The sequence below is a fragment of the Amia ocellicauda genome, chromosome 9 (assembly GCF_036373705.1).
Source record: "Amia ocellicauda isolate fAmiCal2 chromosome 9, fAmiCal2.hap1, whole genome shotgun sequence".
NCBI classification, from domain to species: domain Eukaryota; kingdom Metazoa; phylum Chordata; class Actinopteri; order Amiiformes; family Amiidae; genus Amia; species Amia ocellicauda.
The window spans coordinates 914,238-939,286 of NC_089858.1; the positions used below are offsets into that span (position 1 = coordinate 914,238).

The following is a 25,049-nucleotide window of genomic DNA, read 5'->3' on the forward strand; positions in this document are numbered from 1 at the left end:
ACCTTTCCCTGGCTGTAAAAATGTGTCTATATTCGAGAAACACTTGACCTTTTTCTCAGAGAGTGAACAGGAGCATTAGAAGGCTGAGTTGAACATTAGCAGGTCACCCCTGCGCCGCGGAGAACACTTACAGGCTGTTGTCGTTTCCGTTTGTACCTTTCTGCTGATGCTCTGATTGTGAGAGTTTAAGTACATTGAAGTTGGGCTTAAATGCACTTGGGATGAATATTTCAAGAGGACAGACCGAGTTTCTAGTTGCTGTTGCTTCGAATATAAAATAACACATCCTTTTCCATTAAATGTCCAACCCTATTAATATTTTATCCCCCATAATGAACAGGTGTGTTAAATATGATTATAATTTAATCTGTTAATATTTAAGTTCTGTTCCTTAGGAATTCAAACACTTGCCGCCAATGAGAGAGAGAAGGGGAACAATATGATAGGCATATATTAGGTTTGGTATACGAAGGGAAGGACAGTATTGTTTAAACTGCCAAGCGCAGAGAACTGTCCTAACAATGTGCCAGACAATTTCAGGCAATCATTTTTAACATTGTAATTCTATTCAAGTAACGTTGTACTGAAGGTCTTTATATTTATATTAAAAATAGTCCAAGGCAATGCCAGAATCCCAACACTGATCTGGACTAAAATTGCTCAGGACAATCAAACGCTGAACATCCGTCCAGTCAGAAAGATCTAAAGCACCAGGTAACTTTGTATCAAAATTCGTAACTCTCCACAGACTCATGTAAATTGACACTTCCTTCTTTTTTAGCTAATATGTAACATCCCTGGCTGTTTCTATGACTACGGAATTCATTATATTTGCAAATTACTGATGCAGATCAAGGTTTCATGTTCAGTAACACTTCAGTGATAAGACTGTCAGCAGTATTAAATAAACTTACAAGTTTAAGCCTTAGTATGAATAGCGTTTATTCCACAAGGACATATTCTTTAATTATATAGAATATCAGCGTATAAAAGGAGTGAACTGAACCCCAGCATCAGCACGATACACTGCAATGGGGCCTTCTGGTTGAAATGGGAGCGTCGCCCAAAAAGGCAATGCACATCTTTGCTTTAAACATAAAGGATAACCAAAAAGAGATCACTTGTTATAAATCGATGCAGAAGCGTCGTTATTAAAAAGGCAAATCGAAGCTTTAAAACCAAACTAACATGTGGTTTTCAGTTGTGTAGCTATAAATACTCTGCCATTGGTATCTTTACAGAGAATGAGAGCATTTTATTTTATGCCACCCAGGCACATTCCAGATTGACAGCGTGTGATTCACAACGCCCCGGAGCGGAGCAGTGTGGGACTTGCATTAATGGCCTGCGATGAAAAAACATGAAAAAGGTGTTTTCCCTGCACTTACAGGTTTAATGTGCTGGTATTGTGCTCATGTATCGCACACAGCCGCTCTTCTTCCTTTGTGTTCGTCCGCAGTGTCTGATTGTCTGATTGTGTGAGGTTGCAGAGTAAGCATTTCACCTCGTGTGCCACTGTGCGATGTCACAATGCCTATTGAAACATTATTTAAGCTCATTTCTTGGACCTTGTGTAGAGGGGATTTCTCTTAATCTCTTTACAACAATTATTAGTGGTGATAGTATGTCGAGTATGGTAACTAAATTAATATATTAAGGTGCAGAATAAGGTACTGTTGTCCTTTGAAGATATATTAGGCCCCCGAATGAAAAAAAACACAACACACCACAGAGAGAGCGCTGGAGAACGCAAGTGATTTTATTCAGTATGAGAGAAATACAGAGCAACTTAAGATAATTGCTGAATGCTTAATGCTCAAGATAATGCCTTTCTCTGTATTGATTGTTTCTTTCCCTGGGTTTCCTCTTCCTACTTAACACAATGAAGTGAGCGCTGTTAGGCCATTAATGTTCCTTAATTAAAGAGTGTCTTAACTGTGGATTATACCAAAACGAAGTTGTTTTGGGGGCTTTCTTTGTTTGTTGTTGTTATTGTTCCAATGATTATTATTATTATTATTATTATTATTTTTATTTCTTGGCAGACGCCCTTATCCAGGGCGACTTACAACATAATGATCTTAAAACGAGTTCTGCAGAACTATCACATCTGTTTGACACGGGGACAGTTCACTGCCTGCGGTGGATTATTCTGCACGCCATAACTGCACCACTCGCTCCGCAAAGAAGCCAGCCCTGCAGTGGGTAAGTCAGCAAGTCCCTAAGTATGTAAGTCAGTCAGTAAGTGAGTAAATCAGTAAGTGAGTCAGTGAGTGAGTCAGTCAGTAAATCAGTAAGTGAGTCAGTGAGTGAGTCAGTCAGTAAATCAGTGAGTAAATAAGTCAGTGAGTGAGTCAGTCAGTAAGTGAGTAAGTAAGTCAGTAAGTCAGTGAGTAAGTCAAGTAAGTCAGTATGTAAGTAAGTGAGAAAGTCAGTCAGTAAATCTATTTCTTAAAATGCTGCCTTTCCTTGACTTGAGAAACATCTACCTGCTGACATGGATAACAAACACGAACACATTCTCCATATAGACAGCATTCCCAGGGTACCAGCGGTGAAGTCAGCTGTGAAGAGGGGAGAGGAGGATGTCTCTGAGATCTCTCAGAGGGAAGGGCCGTGTCCTTGACCCGCGGACACCCGAGGGAAGCCTGACTACCGAACTGCAGAAGAGGAACCAGCTGGGCAAGAGGGGATTATCTGCAGAGAGGGCGGACTGGAGGCGGGAGAGGGCAGCAGCACGCTGTAGCGAGCAACGGGTACGGACACAGATCTCCAATGTCACACGGACAGCCATGGGAAGTACGAAATGGAGGAGCAGTGTGAGAAGCACAATCCTGAATGAATGGAAGAGGGGATGAAAAAGAAGAAGCTGCAAGGCGAGCCAGAATCGAGTTACAGCCCAGCCTTTATAGGACAGGGGCCTGAGCTACAAATGAATACGGAGGGCAGGGAGAAAAGAGAAAGGAGCCAGGGAAGATGCATCTACAGAGTAGGAAACAGAGAGTGAAAAGACGGGGAGAGGGAGGTCATAGGCAGCAGAGCCAGAAAGCTCAGGACAGGTGCAGGAAGAAGGCATATATAGGCCTTTGGATTTAGAGAGCTTAAGCTTCAGCTGATGCACATCCCCCTGCTATGAGACGGATGAATATGAGCGAGAGACGCAGGTGGAAATGCGAGAGTCACGGATGGCAACGGGAGGGAGATCTGGGCCTCGAGCGCACTGGAGGGCTAAGATCCATGAGAGGAGATTATAGGAGCACTTGAAGAGCGGGTTCAGAGAGAGGGAAGAGGATCCAAACAAGGTCGCTGGAAACACCTGGAGAGACATGATGAACTGAGGAGATTTCACAGCAGGGAGCATAAATAAACAGAAATCCTATTACTCACTCACATTGCTCTGTAAAATTACTACTTGTTTCTCTTGAATGAAGTTCCCAGCTTGAGAAAGCGAAATGCACAGTCCCATGATGACTTGGCTGAGAGAAGATAATCAAAGACACACATGTGCTTGAGTAGTACGGAGGCTTGTTGCTTTAAAAAATCCTTCCATTTCACTTGACCCGTTACTCCCACGCATTTAGGGTTCGTACTACTTTTTGGACAAGGCAGTTTACTTAGAAACATAAGAAAGTGTCTGATGGAGAGGAGACCATTCGCCCCATCGTGCTCGTTTGGTGTCCATTAATAACTAAGTGATCAAGGATCCTATCCAGTCTGTTTTTGAATGTTCCCAAATTGTCTCTTCAGCCACATCGCTGGGGAGTTTGTTCAGATTGTGACGCCTCTCTGTGTGAAGAAGTGTCTCCTGTTTTCTGTCTTGAATGCCTTGAAGCCCAATTTCCATTTGTGTCCCCGGGTGCGTGTGTCCCTGCTGATCTGGAAAAGCTCCTCTGGTTTGATGTGGTCGATGCATTTCATGATGTTGAAGACTTGAATCAAGTCCCCACGTAGTCTCCTCTCTAGTTCCCCTTTAAATCACTGATGTATCAGACAGTATTTGACTTATATAGACAGTGGTATTTCTTATGTTACATCATAGCTAAAATGATTAAGCTAATAAATGACAATTCTGTTATTTGCAGATAATAGTTCAAAACACTATTTCAGGGAAGGAACTGTATCGTTATTAGGTGTATGAATTCCACCAAGAGGCAGATACAGTTTAAAAGTGCTGATAACCCTCCAACAAACTGTGAAACCTCCTGTCAGATGTGATGCGTCTTTGATGCTGCGTCTCTGGATCAACAGACTTATCCTTAGAAGTAAAACAGCAAGTTATTTAAGGTCTGCCCGAAATCTCCCTTCAATGAACAAGTCTGTGATTTTCACCAAGTTCCTCCAAGGAGAACATCATGTACCAATATTGTACGTGCTCCTCTCATTTCCCAGTCTCTATACTGTAATGAGGTCCTTGTGTTTTTTTGTGCAGCTGAACGCAGTCAGGGCAGACTCACACTTGCTTTCAACCCATTGCTATGTATGTAAAATATGAGACAACAAACAGACATTTGAGGAGATTCATTCAAGCAAAATATTTTCCTTGACTCCACTTTATCTTGTTTCTGGAATAACATAAAAAATAACAATGTGCCTTTCCCAAGTGCGAATCTGCTTTAGTGATTTATAACGGCAATGTCACTGTGACAGTTTGCAGAACACATCCTGGAAGCCCTGGAATAAGAAATTGTTCTACAGTTATTTATTTTAGATTTCTTCTTTACATTACTATCGAATTGAAGGACTGTGACCAAAAAGTAAACATTACTCTCCCCAGATAAATTGTCACAGTGACTCCTCATTTCAGCACTGTTGTGACTGTGGGTTTATTATGGAAAGAATACAAAATCATTGAGCTTGTGTAATATTACAGCTAAACTTGTGATATGTCTGTTTCTTGAAGACGTACATCCATGGTTTCCTTTGCTGTGGGGAGATGTTCATTGGCACATATTTCAATAGCAGTCTACACTAAACAATGCTTGAAAGTACATCTCTTGGACTATCAGTCGAAGTCTTAATTTATTTCCTGTTCGATCGCCAAAAAGGTGAGATCTTGCATGTAGTGTATCAATTGCTTTCTGATCATCTGAACAATCTGATCTGTGGAATTCACTTAAGAGACATACTTTCATCGACCCTCCAGTCAGACAATGTTGTTCTCGAACAGCACAACTGGATTCCACCAGAGAGAAGCGCGCAACACACACAGAGACACAAGCACACAGAGACATACACACACACACAGAGACACGCACACAGAGACAGACATACACAGACACGCACACACAGACACGCACACACACACACAGACAGACACACACGAACACACAACCGCGATGCCAACACAGACGGCACACCCAGCAGGGCTGTGGACTCATGCTATAGGCTGCATTCATTACACTTGCAAATCACTAAGCTGTCCACGGCTGGGCAATTCAGAAAATGTTTCCAAGTGTGAAAAGCAATTCAGCCAATTATGTGAGCCCCATTGGACCAGCAGCCGGAGTTCTCCCTAAATACACACACACATGCTCACTAAAAAACAACTAAAATAAATAATAATGATATGTATGTATATGTATATTACATGTAACTGCTACAATTATTTAAAGGTTGAATTCTCTACAAAGTTAATTCTGAAAGAACTGTCCAGGCAACAGGAAATCTGGTTATGCTGCGTTATAATATGTAGCGTATTTCCTTATTTCTTGACTGATCAGTAGCGCCTCTCAGTTGACGCTCTGTGAGGAGCAGGAGAGCAGGGAGACGCCTGTAGTTGCCAGTCGATATGGCTGGGGGTTTCGATGAGGGAATGCCTGTGTTTTATGCTAAATGATGAATCATTTCTGTCTAATCAGTCACATTGCTGAGAGAGCTGAAGGATGTTGGATTTGTCGGTCGCTGGGACTTCCACAGTTCTCCTGAGACGAGTGCATTGTGTGCATTTTTACGATCACTACAGCAAAACCACACTGGCACTTCACATCATAGACTAACATAAATGGCCTGTACCACCCCCCTCCAAGATGTGTAGCCAGTAAGATTGTTATTGATAACACACGAAATGTAATACTATTACACTATCAGGCAGCTATTCACCCAGCTTATGTACAGTGAGGGAAAAAAGTATTTGATCCCCTGCTGATTTTGTACGTTTGCTCACTGACAAAGAAATGATCAGTCTATAATTGTAATGGTAGGTGTATTTTAACAGTGAGAGACAGAATAACAGCAAAAAAATCCAGAAAAACGCATTTCAATAAAGTTATACATTGATTTGCATGTTAATGAGGGAAATAAGTATTTGATCCCCTATCAATCATCAAGATTTCTGGCTCCCAGGTGTCTTTTATACAGGTAATGAGCTGAGATTAGGAGCACTCTCTTAAAGGGAGTGCTCCTAATCTCAGCTCGTTACCTGTATAAAAGACACCTGTCCACAGAAGGAGTCAAACAATCAGATTCCAAACTCTCCACCATGGCCAAGACCAAAGAGCTGTCCAAGGATGTCAGTGACAAGATTGTAGACCTACACAAGGCTGGAATGGGCTACAAGACCATCGCCAAGCAGCTTGGTGAGAAGGTGACAACAGTTGGTGCGATTATTCACAAGTGGAAGAAACACAAAATAACTGTCAGTCTCCCTCGGTCTGGGTTTCCATGCAAGATCTCACCTCGTGGAGTTTCAATGATCATGAGAACGGTGAAGAATCAGCCCAGAACTACACGGGAGGATCTTGTTAATGATCTCAAGGCAGCTGGGACCATAGTCACCAAGAAAACAATTGGTAACACACTACGCCGTGAAGGACTGAAATCCTGCAGCGCCCGCAAGGTCCCCCTGTTCAAGAAAGCACATGTACAGGCCCGTCTGAAGTTTGCCAACATCTGAATGATTCAGAGGAGAACTAGGTGAAAGTGTTGTGGTCAGATGAGACCAAAATCGAGCTCTTTGGCATCAACTCAACTCGCGTTTTTGGAGGAGGAGGAATGACCCCAAGAACACCATCCCCACCGTCAAACATGGAGGTGGAAACATTATGCTTTAGGGGTGTTTTTCTGCTAAGGGGACAGGACAACTGCACCGCATCAAAGGGACGATGGACGGGGCCATGTACCGTCAAATCTTGGGTGAGAACCTCCTTCCCTCAGCCAGGGCATTGAAAATGGGTCGTGGATGGTATTCCAGCATGACAATGACCCAAAACACACAGCCAAGGCAACAAAGGAGTGGCTCAAGAAGAAGCACAGTCTACAGACCTTAATCCCATAGAAAATCTGTGGAGGGAGCTGAAGGTTCAAGTTGCCAAACGTCGGCCTCAAAACCTTAATGACTTGGACAGGATCTGCAAAGAGGAGTGGGACAAAATCCCTCCTGAGATGTGTGCAAACCTGGTGGCCAACTACAAGAAACGTCTGACCTCTGTGATTGCCAACAAGGGTTTTGCCACTAAGTACTAAGTCGAAGGGGTCAAATACTTATTTCCCTCATTAACATGCAAATCAATGTATAACTTTTTTGAAATGCATTTTTCTGGATTTTGTTGTTGTTATTCTGTCTCTCACTGTTAAAATACACCTACCATTAAAATTATAGACTGATCATTTCTTTGTCAGTGGGCAAACATACAAAATCAGCAGGGGATCAAATACTTTTTTCCCCCCACTGTACATATTAATTTTCCTTTAAATGCCCAAAGTTGCAAAGTTCATCTAGACAGAAGGAATGATACTAAGCGATTCATTGGACACTTTTACATGCAAATCAATCTGTGGGACATTTCTAGCATGATGAAAGCACAACCCAGTCTCTATGATCACAGATTACCTGTCAAAATGCACGACACATGCATGCATACATAATGAGGACATGAAACAGCCCTTGTAGAGTGATCAACTGAGCAAGAACAACAGCCGCCAAAACTGCTTGTGTGCCTCGGTACAGTGTTGGGAAAAAATGGCTCCACAAATCATTGGCCAGGTAAAAACAATAAGAGACACAGCATTCAGTGCTAGCTGGATTGATCACTGCAGGGCATGAAAACAACACCTTTCTGACAAACAAAGAACTCTGTGTAAATCTGTTATTGCACAGTTTCCAGCTACTCCCAATCCACATTCCTACACGACCTCGTCTGACGTCTGTGCGACTCCACTGACACTCAATCCTGACAGCAAGTCTGAAAGCCAAACGGAAGAACAAGGAGGGAGACGTCATGTTGTCGGCGTGAATTCCAGCGCGGTCTTAATGGAGAGACCTGTCAATATAAAGCGGCAGCCAAGAGGTCAGAGGGCCGGTCTTTTGGGAATACATCGCTTCAGTTGCAAATGGCCTGTCACAGGGGCTGAATACCCCACCAATACAGCGCGGGCTCGTCCAAAGCATCTGTTGTCATCGCTTTAACAACCTGCACAGGTAAGCAGCGGGAGTGATCTGGGATAAAGAGGATACTAATTCTTAGGGGGTGGGCTGTGAAGTATCCATGCAGTGCTTCAAACATTATTCCTCGCTTCCAACTGAAGGAAGACGCCTTGGCTACATTAAAGGGTTTCATGATGGGCTCCCTGCAGTGCCGGCCGAGACGAGTGTCACTCATACATCTACGGTGCGCAGATATCATCAAAACATCCCTGCTGTGAAGTCTACCACCTCGGTGTCTTGTACTTGTGTAGAGAGGAAAACAAAAGGTTCCTCTCTCTGCGAAAGCCACCAGCCACCAGTGCAGGGTCCCACTGTTGAGAAGAAAGGGGATCTGGCTGTGCTGTTATGCCAGTTAAAGTATTCTGTATTTTATAAGAGTTTCCTTCCCTAACCAGCATGGCTCTGTGTGCCAAGCTGAGCTTTGCTTGTGTATTTTACACCATGCGCCTAGGAGGAACACATGCTTCTTCTAATATTAAAATTCTTGATGGAGCTGGAAAGCTGTCATGCATCACTGGAGTTGCCTCTGAATTCGCCCTGCATCTCAATGTACATGCAAAGAGTGCGCATAAGGACTGTATAAGAATTTAATATCAGAGTTAGCAGTCGATATGATCTGGCCTTAAATTGAGACCTTGATCTCCGGGGATGCCCAGCACATGTCTGAACATGATCAAATACAACAAAATGGCTAGTGTTGTCCTCGGGTGATTATTGCTGCCGCTACAAACTCGCACCGCATATCCCCCAACTCAGATAATGGACAGAGTTTAGTCTCTTGTGTCTGAAGCCCAAAACATAATCACACACCGGCCCAATTAATGTCCACTTCCACGGAGTGCAAATCCACCTGTCTCCGCTTCTGTGTTTATTTCCTTGTTGCGGAAACACTGCAGCAGACGTTGTGTTACACATGCAGCAATGTAGCATTGAGGGTTTGTAATAAACGGCATTCAACGTTCACTTCCACTCTGCAGTGAAACAAAGTGTGTGAAAGAACTGCACAAAGGTGACAGACCGCATGTTAGGAATAAAGGTGTTAAAGAGGTTTCTTTCCTTATGCATCAGTCAAGTGATTTGGCATCTCCTTCACACAAGCGTTGCATGTCATTTCACAGCCCCGTGCTGCTCATGATGTTAAGCCAACAACTTGATCATAATTAAAAAGTACAATCTGCCTCCAACAAACTTTGGTGGAACTCATTTTGCCGACTTGTTACACATATGACTTAAGGGAGGGGGAGGGATGTGAAGTAATTAAAGTGTAATTCATGTATTTTTCTAACAATCAATATGTCATGCATCTTCCACAGACTGTAACGTGTATTCAACATCCAGCTAATTAATAAATGATAGTATGAGAAGAGCCATTACAGGCTAAGCAGGGTGCAATGCTGTATAGCAGTGGTTGTGTGTTTCAGCTGACTGAATATGCTTGCAAAGCACAGTGCCGTGGACTCTGTTTTCACCCTGGAACAGAGGAGACTACGTGGGGACTTGATTCAAGTCTTCAACATCATGAAATGCATCGACCACATCAAACCAGAGGAGCTTTTCCAGATCAGCAGGGACACACGCACCAGGGGACACAAGTGGAAATTGGGCTTCAAGGCATTCAAGACAGAAAACAGGAGACACTTCTTCACACAGAGAGGCGTCACAATCTGAACAAACTCCCCAGCGATGTGGCTGAAGAGACAATTTGGGAACATTCAAAAACAGACTGGATAGGATCATTGGATCACTTAGTTATTAATGGACAACAAACAAGCACGATGGGGCCAATGGCCTCCTCTCAACTGGACACTTTCTAATGTTCTTATGTTCTAACACGCCCAGCAGGAGCTCGGTCATAAAGTGCGGACGCTTCTTCGCGGGGGACCGAAATGACTTGTGGCTGCTTTTTATACCAAATGGATGGTGTTTAACTTGCAGTTCTTATTCAAAATCCTATTTTCACAATCCCACTGCATGACCAATTACCGAGCTGAAAGAGTGGAATGCAACAGTTGTCATCTCAAATAATAATTACTGTACTGGGGAGGAAAATAAAACCAGAGACATCTATTCCAGCAGAGAAATCAATGCCTCTTACTTACTGTGTACTACAACACCAAGTCAATGAAGGACGCTTTTAATGAGCCGCAGTGATTAGAGGGTTTAAGTTTGAGATCACGCTGTTTCTGTAAGCATTGTGCTTTCAACCCAGCACACTGCGTTTCCCTCGTTTGAATTGTAGCTCTGCAAGTTTCCTTTTAATACACAACTAGAACATGACAATTATTTTATTTTAAAAGCACAGGCATTACAAATGTGTTGGTTGGTTGTAGTGGAAAAGGACCATAACTAAGTGGACAGCAAGATACAATGCATAGTTTGCACTGGAAACAAATGCACTTCATTTGCTTAATTAATATGTATGCCATGAAAGATGGGGAATAAGAGGATTATCATCGAATGGAAATTAGACCGCAGCACAAAGTGTCTCAAGCTAAGATTACATCTTGTATAAAATTGCTCATTTGTAGTTGTGTGCCGTTGTGTTTCAGTCTCTGCTGATTCACAAATACAAATAATTTCATAAATGGAGAGATGACTTTCCACCAGATGATTTTCTCACACTGAGGGCGCACTCAAGTATTGGTTTTGTTTTTTTTGTTTCATTAATTCATTCATTTTGAAGAACAAGTACTTAAGGAACCCTGACAAATGAAACCCTTGGAGTATTTAGGGATTACTAATGGGGGGCAGAAAAACACCCATAGCCGTCTTGAAGCAGGTCAGCGTGAGATCCGAGGAAAACCGTGAAGGTGCACTGAACGCCGAGCTGGAGTTTGAAAACCTGGCTGAAGGTGAAGTGCCTTCTGTCGATTAATCAGCATACTCATGATCGTGCGCCTTCACAAATTACTTGGGCCTCATTAACCGGAATTGGACTCAGCCTTTAGTAAATCTTCCCGTGGCTGCTTGCGATAGTAAGAGAAAGTCAGTCACTGTGCTTTCACTCCATCAGAACAGTGTCTGCTTGTTGCTGACGACGAGCTCTGCTTTAAGTTACAGATAAGCAAACAATTATGTCTACAGTTTGCCTGTAGTGCTCAAAGCAATCTGATACATCAAAGCGGAAGCAATAAAAAGCAGACCAACGTGGACGAAAGCACATGTAAAAATAGAAACTGCAGCAGCAATGCCTACAATGCCTAACAGTGCTGGGGCTGGGCGGCGGCGTTCACAGCGCTGAGCCATCATGAAGAGTTGGGTTGGTTTGATGTCCGTGGCAGAAGTTAACGGATGACAAAACTTTAAGGTGACAACGCACTTCATCATTTCCAAGATCATTGATTCCATTTAGGAATGGTTTCCCCACGTGAACTTCAGCATCCCGCTACAGAGTTAATCAATTTATCAAAGCCAAATAGGATTAAATTGCCGGGGACTACAAATGCAATAATAAAATGCTTACTCTGACCTTCAGAGATGAATATATGAAAGCAATATAGATTGCAATTTCCGAATCGCATGCTTTTTTTTCTCTCCCAATTAGTTACAAAGCTTTTGATATTAGACAGCATTTTAATTACTTGCAGATGGGTCCAAAGAGAGAGATTTTCAAACCCATTCTGCAGTTGAACTATAATGCATCAAATCCAGTTACATCACTTTCACTTCTTCTTTTTAATTAAACAAAGGCTAGATCATTAAACCCTTTTATATTTAGAAGCACGGTTGTATATCTTGTATTTCAAATAACTTGACCGCAATATTTCCAAAATGCCTTCAATTAAATGTAGTCATGCTCCCTCATATTTAATATATCGAGACTTTTTCACATGTTTATGAACAATTAGCAGTTTGGTGACCCAACCTGAGATGTGCTTTGGATTTTCACACAGTTTGAAATGGTGTTGGGTGGTGAAACCAGACTCGGCTCAATGGAAACCCATGAACTAATATTGACACATTGAAGTGAAACAGCACAAGGAACTCAACACAGTTCATGTGGCATGAAACAGACAATGAGGTGCATTGCCATGCATTTGAGAGACAGAAATGTTAGTTGAGAAAACAATCATATTATCTCCATTTAACAATAACATAAATTAAACAAAACATGACAGATATAGCTAATGCAACTTTAATCCACTCAGTGTAATTAAGGTCAGCTTTCATTTTAACTGAACAAATTCCTTAAAGTCAATCTTTTCATTATAATTATAATAAAGTATACAAAGTTCTCTATGTGGAAAACATAATAATAGTAGTCTACGATGATATGACGAGCTTCAATGCGATTTTCATTATTTTAGTAGTAAAACAAAGAAGTTAAAAATATTTAACACATAAACAATATCCAAGATGGAAAGAATAACCACAGATTATTCCGGTTTATTTTGCAAGCAACAGTTCTAGGAGAAAACCTTGTATGAATTTGTTATGTAACTTTTTCTGTTCAGTGTCTTTCCAGCCATCACAGCACTTTTGTTACGAGTGCACTATTGTTGATTTGAGTGCGTGTCATTACTGTACCCACTGCAACACCTAATACCAGGTCAAGCTGTTGCTTCTTTAAGTATCACAATTACCTCAAATACTGTTCCTGCTGACAGTAGAACAACTGAACTTCCACATGATGAACAAACATGATTTCTCTGACCTGAAGGTGTGAGATCTGCACACTGACTAGAGAAGTCGTTCAGACTGCCAACAAACTCAAAATTCAAGCCGGTGAGGAAACTACTTTCATATTTTGTTGTCGAATTAAATTAAAGTTAAATATGCCAGAACTGTGCATTTCCAAGACTGAGTCTGAGCAAACTGTTAACCAACTGTTAACATTATTCATCCGCACTGAAGCACTGGGGAGACTGTGCTGATGGGTACACTGGTATTGATTCCTGTTAATTTGAAGTACGCTTCACTGATTTTAACCGATGTAAGGGCAATGATTCATTTTTCTTCCTCCTCAAGGACCCGTCTTCCCTGTCACACTCTTTCTATCCGGGAGAATGACAGACGACAGTTAAAACCAGACGCGCACCGATGTCCCGTATTCACCGATGCAGTGGCACAGTTTGCTCCGTGTGCAATTACAGATTGAAAATTGCAAAGAAACGGTAAAATCCCAGCCCTGCATATACATCGAACATGACTACACATGACTTCCTTCCAAACACATCCGTTACTGAAAGATTATATTCTTTTCAGAGATTAATAAGGATTGCAATTACAGGGCAGAAGCTATAATTACAGAACGATCACAATTAAGTGCTAATTACAGAATTCCAGGCATGATCTGGTGACAGACTGTGCCAGTAAAGTTGCGAGTGGAAGCGAGAGGCGGACGACACCTGAGCGGGAACAGCCTGGGCCTGGTTTCACCACGCAGCGCGGGGCGACGCCGCCGCTCCGTTCACAATATGTTCTGCAGCGTGAGCGAGAGCCGAGGAGGCAACCGTGCCAAGAAACGCCGGCCCAACCACCTTCACTCTCTCGCCTGGCAGATGCGTCTCCGAGCAGATCGTGGAGGATAAGCGCTGAATCAATGGCAATTGCTAAAGCGCTTCAGGCGACTCAGAGAAACAGAAGGCTGTTACATATGCAAGAGGTAAAAGTGCTGTAAACGATTATGCCAACTGAAAGAGCACCCAGCGCATGTTAATGCACCAGTTGAAGAACTGATTAAAAACAGGGCGGACGGTGTGCTGGAGGTCTGTATCTGAGGGATGGAGAGAGTTTGCGAATGTGGCCTGGCTCCAGTGTAAATCTGATCAATCCCGGGTCCCCCGTGAAGAATACATATCTGTTTACGCCACTGTAAGCAAGCCTTGATTTTACAGTGATGGCAGCGTTTAACACAGCGTTTAACACAGGTTCATTGAGTTTATGATAATGTGATAATCTCAGCCAACATACAGGAAGTCATTTGCAGATATCTCTAAATGATTTACAGATATCTCTAAATGATAATTTGACATTCCATAAAACAACACCGTGACTAAACCTGAGATTAATCTGTTGTGTGTGGAACACTTATATATTATGCAATTTGAGTCCAGTACAGTTGTAGAGCTAAAACCCTACAATGATGCTTCAATGATTGACATCTTCTCATGAACCAAATCGGCATGTTGCACATCTAGGAAGCTGACTCACAGCTACGTCACACTGAAAGCATGATCTATAGATCTTATTCACGTGAACATTGTGTATTGTGTTCACTGGAAAACTGTTGATAACAAGTTCAGGGACTGTTGGTAGTTCGTTGGACAGTGTGGCCATTTCTTTTTCATTCCCTTCAGACCTGGAATAAGTCTGGTTGCTCTCCTCTGAACTGCCTCTAGAGCAGCGATATCTTTCTTGAAGTGTGGAGCCCAGAACTGTCCACAGTATCCAGATGAGCTCTAACTAGTGCATTGTACAGTCTGAACATCACCGCCCTTGATCTCAATTCTACACTTTTGACAATATACCCTAACATTATTTGCCTTTTTTTATTGTTTCCCCACATTGTTTGGATGGAGAAAGTGAGGAGTCCACGTAGACTCCTAGGTCTTTCTCATGCGTCTCAGTCATGGCGTTTAAACCAGACCTCAATGCTTTAGAGGGAAACCCAGATCTGCTGTATTTATTTATTCATTAATTTAACTTGTAAATGGGCACACGTTAACTGAATCGTGTTCGCCTTCACAGATTGTCTCTACAGATTGTCCCCGCAAAACCATTCACAAAACAACAGCGTGAAACACCGTCCAGTTGTTAATAAAATATTAATAAAATCTGCTGCTACCAATCCGATTATTGTCTTTCAGTTTATTTTTAACTAGTCACAGCACTGCACTGGGGCCCTGTGAAATCCAGGTTTGTAATGCACTCGGATATTAACTGTAAGCAGTCATTGTTTCTGTACGTGGATTTCACTCCAAGCTGGTAATAAAACTGTAATGTCTTCATGATCCTACGCGGCATTTGAGATTATATTTTCTGACATAATGTAGCTGATCTCTTCCCTGTCTGTCTGCAAGTCCAGCACACATCTCGCTTCTGAAAGCAAAGTATTTCCTCAGTAGGTGTGATGGACCCTTACGGCCACGTCTGGCAGCAGATAGTTAACCGTCCACAAAACCTGGACGCGCCATGACGCTTATGTCCATGGAAACACCTTTTTATGCGTTTAAAGGGCATTAGTCCCTTTGAATAGCCTGTGCTGCAGAGATTGTATCTGCTGAGCTATCTATTTTAATGTCATCTGCAAATTTGACAAGTTTGCTAACTATCCCAGAGTCCAGATCATTAATATAGATTAGAAAAAGAAAAGGCCCTAGTACTGATCCCTGTGGAACTCCACTAACAACCTCACTCCTCTAATCGACACCCTCTGTTTCCTATACCAACCAGTTCATAATCCATCTACTTACATTACCCTGAATGCCTACAGCTTCCAATTTGAGGATCAGTCTTTGGTGTGGAACCTTATCAAAAGCTTTCTGAAAATCTAAGTATACATACTGATACTGAGCATGACTGCTGTGACAAATAACCTGTTTATATCATAATCAAGAGAACGAGGTACATATTTATTAATCTCGGGAGCCTTAGTGCAGATAATCAAGAACGATAAATTACAAGCAAAGGTGATGAAGGAAAACCAGTGAGAAGCAGCATCTGTTTACCAAATCCCCTCTGAGTCCTTGGCTTTGAAAGTGAAGTGATGCAAAAGGGGCTACCCAACCTGTTAACTAAAATCAAAGAAAAACAAATTACATGAGGAATCTGAAACAGATCCACTGTGATGCACTTAAGAGGGAGTGTAATGGCATCAAACAGACTAGGCTGCTACTTATCAGGGAACAGCAACTATCAGAGATAAAATAAGAAGAAACTCAGCCATTTCAACTAACGCATCTGACAGTGCGAGTCCCAGTAGTTCCCTGCCTTTGATAATATCCTAAATTCTCCAGTAATACTCAGAGCTTCTGTCTTAACTAAGTGCTTCCTGCAATATTACAGATGTGTGTTTACATAGCAATGGAATCTCAGGCGTCTCAACATGAATAGGCAGCTGTTATACTTCATTACATAAACAACATTCAGGTTGTGTATTCACACACAATCTCCTGCCTGGTCCTGCTGTATGAACCCCTCTTCAGCTGCTTCACATCTTTCCTGCTTTCATACAAAAGATTTCCCATTCGAATCCTTGATGGTGTTACTGTTAGGAAATGGGAAAATCACTGAGCTGTACAGGAAAGTGCTAGTTAGAGTCTATGTGGACTCCTCACTTTCTCCATCCAAACAATGTGGGGAAGCAATAAAAAAGGCAAACACAATGCTAGGGTATATTGTCAAAAGTGTAGAATTGAGAACAAGGGCAGTGATGTTCAGACTGTACAATGCACTAGTTAGAGCTCATCTGGATACTGTGGACAGTTCTGGGCTCCACACTTCAAGAAAGATATCGCTGCTCTAGAGGCAGTTCAGAGGAGAGCAACCAGACTTATTCCAGGTCTGAAGGGAATGTCCTACTGAGAGACTGAGGAACTGAACCTTTTCACCCTGGAACAGAGGAGACTACGTGGGGACTTGATCCAAGTCTTCAAAATCATGAAAGGCATCGACCACATCAAACCAGAGGAGCTTTTCCAGATCAGCAGGGACACACGCACCCGGGGACACAAATGGAAATTGGGCTTCAAGGCATTCAAGACAGAAAACAGGAGACACTTCTTCACACAGAGAGGCGTCACAATCTGAACAAACTCCCCAGCGATGTGGCTGAAGAGACAATTTGGGAACATTCAAAAACAGACTGGATAGGATCCTTGATCACTTAGTTATTAATGGACAACAAATGAGCACGATGTGGCGAATGGGCTCCTCTCGATTGGACACTCTCTGATGGTCTTATGTTCGTATGTTCTTAAGTGATGGGGATGCAGAATTCCCTTCGAAGACACGGCACCGCGCGCCTTGAACACTTGGCTCTTGGTAAATCATATGTAGTGTCTGTAGGAAATGTTTAATCCATTTGACTGAATATAACCGAACTACGGTGACCTGACAGCCCAGTTTAGAAAACAATCCCACTTTCCATTAAATGTTCTGCTGTCCACAGATTATAACTGACCCTGTTTTTAGCCACTGCCTTTGTCCATAATGTCCTGGTTTACAGCACTACAAGGTTGTAATATTTGCCCCTGCAGTGTCTTATGGGAGAAATAAAACTGTTTAACAGACATCACCACCAATCCCGTGCCGTCCCTGGCTCCCGGACGACGTGTCCCACTCAGCTAAACGAGATCTGAGAACACAGACGGTGCTACATTCAAACTAAACCATCTTTCAATTTTTATCACCTTTAATTTATCTTAATCTGTGGCCTTAACAAAGTGATACTGGGTTGTTTTGGGGGGTGGGAGGTTAAATAAGGACACATTTAGTGTTCAATGCGAGTGATTAATCAAATAGCAATGCTGACAGAAAAAACGAATAACACCCTCAAAATGATTATGCTGCAGTCCTCAGTAAAAGTTTGGTTTTCACAAAGTTGTGTTGTTTTATCAATGTCTCCATGCAGACAACCTGGGAATGCAATCAAACAAGATGATGAAATGCCCGCATGTATTATGATTTAAAATCAGGGACATTTCACAGGAAATTGAGATTATTATGCTTAGTTTTTGATAACCAACCTGGTTCCCACCCCAAAAAAGCCACGAATTTGGAAAGAGTTCAAAGGAGACTTTAGACCAGGTGTTCCCAAAGTGCATCCCAGGGGCCAAATGCGGCCCTCAAGGATGTTTGGTGCAGCCCTCCAAAGCCAACATTCAACCACCACTTTCTGAACTTTTACTATTTTTACAGTTTTGGAAAATGTTCTGTTATAAATTGCACATAATGGAAAATAATACAACAATTAATGTTCATAAATGTTTCCTACCAGAAATATATTGGAAATTAAAAGGTATGATTTGGGACATATTTCGTCTTCATCAGGTGGTTCATTTTCTACTGCTGACCCCCATCCCATGCAACCTCCAGAAACTGGCCCTAAATTAACAGACATTGGAAACCCCTGGTCTAGACCAATACCTGGTTACAGAAGCAAAGAAAGACCGGTTAAACTACTGCAAAACTCTCGCTTTAGTGCCAAACTGAGGACATTATGAGGTGATTGTAAGCAAAACACAGGAGAAAACACAAACGCGTTGTAACCTTGATTGCCTTTTTACATAACTTTTAAGGATAGCATTTAAAAAACATAGAAATTAATAAGTAAATGTAAAAAAAGAAAACCACAGAGATAAGACTGCTGTTTCAAATATATTATTTTCCCTGTGTGTAATGAATGCAGTATCTGATACTCTTTGACTGATAAGACAACAATTAAATGCAAAACAGTCCTGGCACAGCGAAAAAAGAAAGGACTGGGATAGAAATGAGGGAGCTGTGTGAGGTGAGACCGCACATGGAGAGAGGGAGACGTTGGAGAAAAAGAGGCGTTTGGCAAGTATTAATCATAATATGTGAGCAGAATGTACAAAATCCACAAACTATCACGTGAACTATATTACTGAACCACAATTAAACAGTATCATATTGTATTGTTCTATTTATATTGAAAAGAGGGGATATTATGTTTTGTATTTAATATTTATATATCTCCATCTGTGTGTGTCAGTGTGTACCCATTTGTTTCAAGAGGAAAGTATTTGATCAGTGCTCACTAAGCACAGAAATGATACAGCAACAAAACTGTGGACGAGACAAAGAAGCCTGGAAAGACATATGATTGGAATAACAAAAAAATAATAATAATAATTGGATCCAAGAACAAACAAAAGTCTGTCATCATTGAGAGAGTAGAAACGTTAAAATGGCAATGAGCCAAACACACTGCAAGAAGAACAGATCAAAGATGGATGAAAGATGTTATAGAATGGATCCATGAAGGCATCGACCACATCAAACCAGAGGAGCTTTTCCAGATCAGCAGGGGCACACGCACCCGGGGACACAAATGGAAATTGGGCTTCAAGGCATTCAAGACAGAAAACAGGAGACACTTTTTCACACAGAGAGGCGTCACAATCTGAACAAACTCCCCAGCGATGTGGCTGAAGAGACAATTTGGGAACATTCAAAAACAGACTGGATAGGATCCTTGATCACTTAGTTATTAATGGACACCAAACGAGCATGATGGGGTGAATGGCCTCCTCACGATTGGACACTGTCTTATGTTCTCTTTATGTTCAAATAAACTGGTATGGGCTTAAAACAGAAAGCACGTGAAAGACACACATCCCTGCTAGTAGAGTAAAAATCACTGGTGAACTTGACACCAAACTGATGGGATTACTGCTAATACTACTCACTCAGCAGCCCTGGCACCACCTGAGGCCAAACAGATAGATGGATTTGAGTATTTTTTCAACATCTTCACATTATTATGTCTCCATTCAATTACCTGTGACTGAACAGTAATTAAAAGTACAGGTATACATATAGAAGCTGCATACAGTCACTCAACACTGCTTATAGCATGAAGACGGTGTGTATTTTAATCCAGGGAGGACCTGCGTTCTGTCTTATCTCTGTAACATTCAATAAGTATATGGATTTATTTTTTTTATTCCCACAACTGTACTTCTGTATATGATTTTCAATAACTTCTCTTATTAATATGTATGTAAATTCTATTAATGATCAATTCATACAATTTCCAGAGGGCGCAGTGAGGGTGGTGTACAACAGAGGAACCACTGCAAAAACACGTCTGTACGTGTGCCATGGGAACACGGAACAAACCAGAGCCACTCCGAGATCATGTTATAAAACACAGTTCAGCTTGAAAGACAAACTTGACAAAAGTGTTCAAATATTCTCTTTTGTTTCAGAATGGAGATTGAAAACAAATGTCTATACAATTATAATAATGATAATAAGTGTTACAAATGTATCCACAAAATCAGCGATTCCATTGTGCTATTTTATGATGCCCAACACCAAGTTATAAATCAGGTCCAAAGTGGCCAGAAAAAGCCCTCGTTGAAAGAGGTGCAATTCAGCCGTGCCGGCAATCACACCAGACAACAGCCCTCTGCCACCGGCCAACACAGAGGAGCTGCACAACACTATAACGCATAAACATAATTCATTCAGGGATAGCAAAAATATGACGCTTTGATTTCCACACACCCAGCTGGATTATATACCCAAATAAGATCACTACTGACTCGAAACTGGAAGCTGTGCCAAGCGCTGCAGTGACCTGTGCTGGCAGACTTTATCCTGCTTTTCCAGATCAATGTCATGTATCGTTCCAGGTATTGCTTGTTGAATTGAAGCTCAGTAACAGAAAAAAAGGAAATAATAAATGATCAAGCCCACAAGCCGAAGCTGTGTCTACACGATACAAATTACCTCCAATGATTAATGAAGAAGAGGGCTGTCAAACGAATGGCCTCAACAGCTTGACTCTTTTCTTTTTAATCTGTAGTGCCCTGATTAAGATTTAATAAATTACACAATGTGTGTGACTCCGACTCCACATGATTTGTAGGTGATGGCTAAACAGTCACCGCCACGACTGCCCTGTCGAGAAGGGAAGACGACACACTGGCACACTCCCAGAAGCTTATAGGAGAAAGAAATAGAAATTCTGACAAATCTCCTGACTATCGATGTGCTCTGTCGTTAAATGGTGCATGCTCTGGATGGACAAAACTGTCTTTTCCCTAATTAAGTAAGATTGATTCAAATATATTCCTGCATGTGTGTGGTTTGGGCCTGGCCAGTATCAACTGGAGAGCACAGCCTTGCCCTCGGTGTCTGTGTCTCAAGGGGACACTTGAAATGTCCCCATGCCTCACCACAGTTTTGCACACTAAAGACGTTCAGCTCAGTCACACGTCAAACAGGTCCTGACAAGGGATCCTCAAACCGTGTGGAGACGGACATTTGAAACCAGAAATGGTGCCACCAGGAGGGAAGGGACACGCCCGTCCGTGTACTCACCATGACGGATATGTGGAGGATGTGCAGCTGCTCGTCCACGATCTCCGAGGGCTCGCGCACCGTGGGCTCGGTGACCTGCGACAGCTGCTCTGCGCTGCTCATCGACACATGGAAGTACAGGGTGCCGTTCTCCAGCCACTGCTGCTTCCAGTGCACCAGGGAGATATCGGCACTCGTTCCTGACATTTCTGCAAGCAACAAGGGGACAACATTGAAGAGAATCCATCGCATGTGGAGCACAGTCTAAAAGCACCGTCAATCAGCTCAGAAAGCAACCATTCCCACATAAAAGTAGGACACTATACAGTTTGGTTAATTGTTGGGGATTAATCCACTAATTCTATCACATGGACCAGGGTTAGCCAACCTAGAGCTACTTGTTGTATTCTGTAAACTGCTACCTACTAACCCAGGAGACACTTCTTCACAATCTGAACAAACTCCCCAGCGATGTGGCTGAAGAGACAATTTGGGAACATTCAAAAACAGACTGGATAGGATCCTTGGATCACTTAGTTATTAATGGACACCAAACGAGCACAATGGGGCGAATGGCCTCCTCTCGATTGGACACTGTCTTATGTTCTTATGTTCTTATTCAAGTTATTGAACTATGGGGATCGGTCAAGCAGAATTAGCTTGTTTTCTAACTATTAAATGATTTAGCCATTACATAATTTGCAGGATTATGGCTCTGCAGAAAGCTGGCCATCAACGGCAAGCAGGAGACCGAAACCTCCTCAGTTCTGTGACCAATGTATTATTTACTTTCACTTTAGCACTTCGGTGGCAGTAATAGAACTCCCTGGAAATGCAATTCAGGCATTCCTGGGAAGGTGAAATGGTTCCACTAAAATTGATTCTACGATTTTCACAGCAACAGCTTTTTTTATATACATTTCTTTCATACAAAGTAATTAAACTGTCACTGGGTTTTATAAACTGGTACATAAAATAAGCCAGGCACACTGAAGCAAAAAATGAGCATTACTTAAATTAAATGATTGAATTAATTAACATCTGCCTTTTTAATATGTACTTTTTGTATATGTGTGTACAATCTAAAGGGAACTGTGGAAGAGGGAGTGATGTACGGCACTTTGTCAACACAAGGCTTGCATGCTTGTGGTCATGTACCAAACACACATTTTTAATAATTTGCACATTGAATTGTAAGACCACAAGCAAGCAATTCATGTGTTAAAGTGTCTCACATCATTCCCTCTTCCTATACCCACACACTCACACACACACATATGCTGCTTCAAAAAGTAATTGATGTCCATGTGTGAAATGTTCAATAGAATAACATGAGGCCAGCTGTGTGCCTGACGTGTAATTAAATCGCTAAAAGCTTCATCTCAGAAATAAGACTGTCCCTTCACTCTTCCAAACGGGATTGCAGATTATTAAATACCTGAAATGGAGAAACAATTGGTGCATCTCTAGTTATGTGTGGCATTTGTATTGTTTTCAATGAACCCACAGTCCCATCTCTCCCAGTTTCCCTTTCCTCATCTCTGTGCTCTTTAGCGCTCTGTTGCTGATTAACTCTCTCATAGCAGAGGAATACTACCTTTAAACAACGAGAATAACGATACCTCAGCTATTGTGCAATACCATTACAACACAAACACCTTTTATACATCTGGGGTCTACTGAAGTCTTAGACCTCAACAACAGTAGCTTAAAAATAAGCTAATAGCATCATAGCACAGACAATATGATTTCAATATTGTAATTAAAAATATGTTGACACTATCTGCAGACACCATGCAGACTGTCCGAGCTCTGTGAGGGGCTGAACAGACACGTCTACTTCCACACACCCTACTCGACGGCCAGGTCACAAATCGTCAGCAGCACAGCGCTGCACAAGATTAATAGCCATGTTATCCTGCGGTGTTGCCAACAAACAAAGTGCCATTTATCAACCGAGCTGCTGTGCACTGCCCATGAACTGAGCGAGTGAGTGAGTGAGTAAATGAATAGACGAATGAATGAATGAATGAATGATATACCTTTTTAACCCCATCCCCCAATTATTTCAATCTTTTTCTAAAGCTGAATTTATATTCCCATGTTATAAACTGCCTCAGGTTGCAACTGTGCTTTATCTCTCCTGCTGTGATATATTCTGCCAAGTCACCCTGAAGATTATTAAGACTGTTTTAGCAGCATCACACTTCAGATGAGCCGCCAGGACTGTGTTCACCCTGCCTCCACAATAACACAGTCCACAATGCAGCATTCTCTCTCTCATTATTTTTATTATTATTATATGCAAATACATCATATAATTTGAATTAAAATCTTTTTCAATGTAGACCCGATGGACACCATTTCCAAATGCATCGCACTAGAGCTGTAGACTATGCGAAGGTCTGGCTTGACTTTTGGCCATGGCTGTGGCAATAATAAAGACGGGGTTGACTTTTCATTCACGGGTCGCTCTCTTGCACAGATCGAGGCACGTAGCGGTGCAGATTTCTGCGAATCTTTAACGAGCTCTGATGGATGTGAAAGACTCGGGTCTCTCATGGAGTACTTCCAGCAGAAAGCAACTCCCCAGGTGTCACAGGAGACATAAACGCCTCTCGAATCCACCTCTGAACCAAGGTCAGAACCAAAAACGTGAGGATCCGCAGCACTTACATCTCTCTCTCTCTCTCCAGTATGTTTTTTTTTTCTTCAAATCAATCCCCTTTTTCATCTTCCTTATCTAGTATCAGGGTGGCTTACACTTACCAGGCTGCGATCAGAGCGGGCCATGTGAAATCCTCCCAAGTTCTTGATCCAAGGTGACAGCTGTGCCACTTCCCGCCTCAGTATTGTAAATGCGGCGCTGTATGAAGGGAGTTAGCAGAGGTAGGTTTCTGGCAAAATGAGGGCAACAGGGAATGCTAATCAGCACAAAACAGTCTATAATTACAGAAAAAACTCAGGCGTGTGATTTTGATGTCAAGAAGAGAAAAGAGAAAGTGCTTTTAGGACTGGCTTGAGCTACAGTTAATGTATTCTTCTCCGTAAGGAACTATTCCATTTGCCTGCGATGGGAATAACAAGGGACTTTCTCAGGGACAGGGTATAACACACTGGAGATGTCTTTTGAATGCATTTATGACTTCCAGTCACCGACATGCAGCGCCTTCTTGAACAGGAGATCTAATTGCCTTGTATGGAGACGAGCATGAGGGGAATCCATGGTTCACAGCTCAATGCACTGGCATCACAAATGTATCTTGGAGATTTGAAAAGAGCCGGCGTGGCAGCGCTGTGATTTTTTACACGTCCAGGCACAGACGTCTTCATGTCCAGCGTTCATTCCCACTACACTGGGTGCAGCAAGCGAGTTGTGTGGTTATCTCCCTGTGTGTCACACTGGACAGAGAGAAGATACTAGGCACAGAACATAAGAACATAAGACAGTGCCCAATGGAGAGGAGCCCATTCGCCACATCGTGCTCGTTTGGTGTCCATTAATAACTGAGTGATCAAGGATCCTATCCAGTCTGTTTTTGAATGTTCCCAAATTGTCTCTTCAGCCACATCGCTGGGGAGTTTGTTCAGATTGTGACGCCTCTCTGTGTGAAGAAGTGTCTCCTGTTTT

At 42.1% G+C, this 25,049-nt stretch overlaps 1 protein-coding gene across 1 annotated transcript in view; it reads right to left on the reverse strand.

The window, feature by feature from the left end:
* Positions 1 to 25,049, reverse strand: part of astn2 (astrotactin 2) — a 492,640-nt gene that overhangs the window by 397,254 nt on the left and 70,337 nt on the right. The window contains exon 2 of the mRNA XM_066712608.1: positions 21,440 to 21,627. Within this exon, the coding sequence (XP_066568705.1) occupies positions 21,440 to 21,627 (188 nt within the window). The remainder of the gene's footprint in view (positions 1 to 21,439; positions 21,628 to 25,049) is intronic.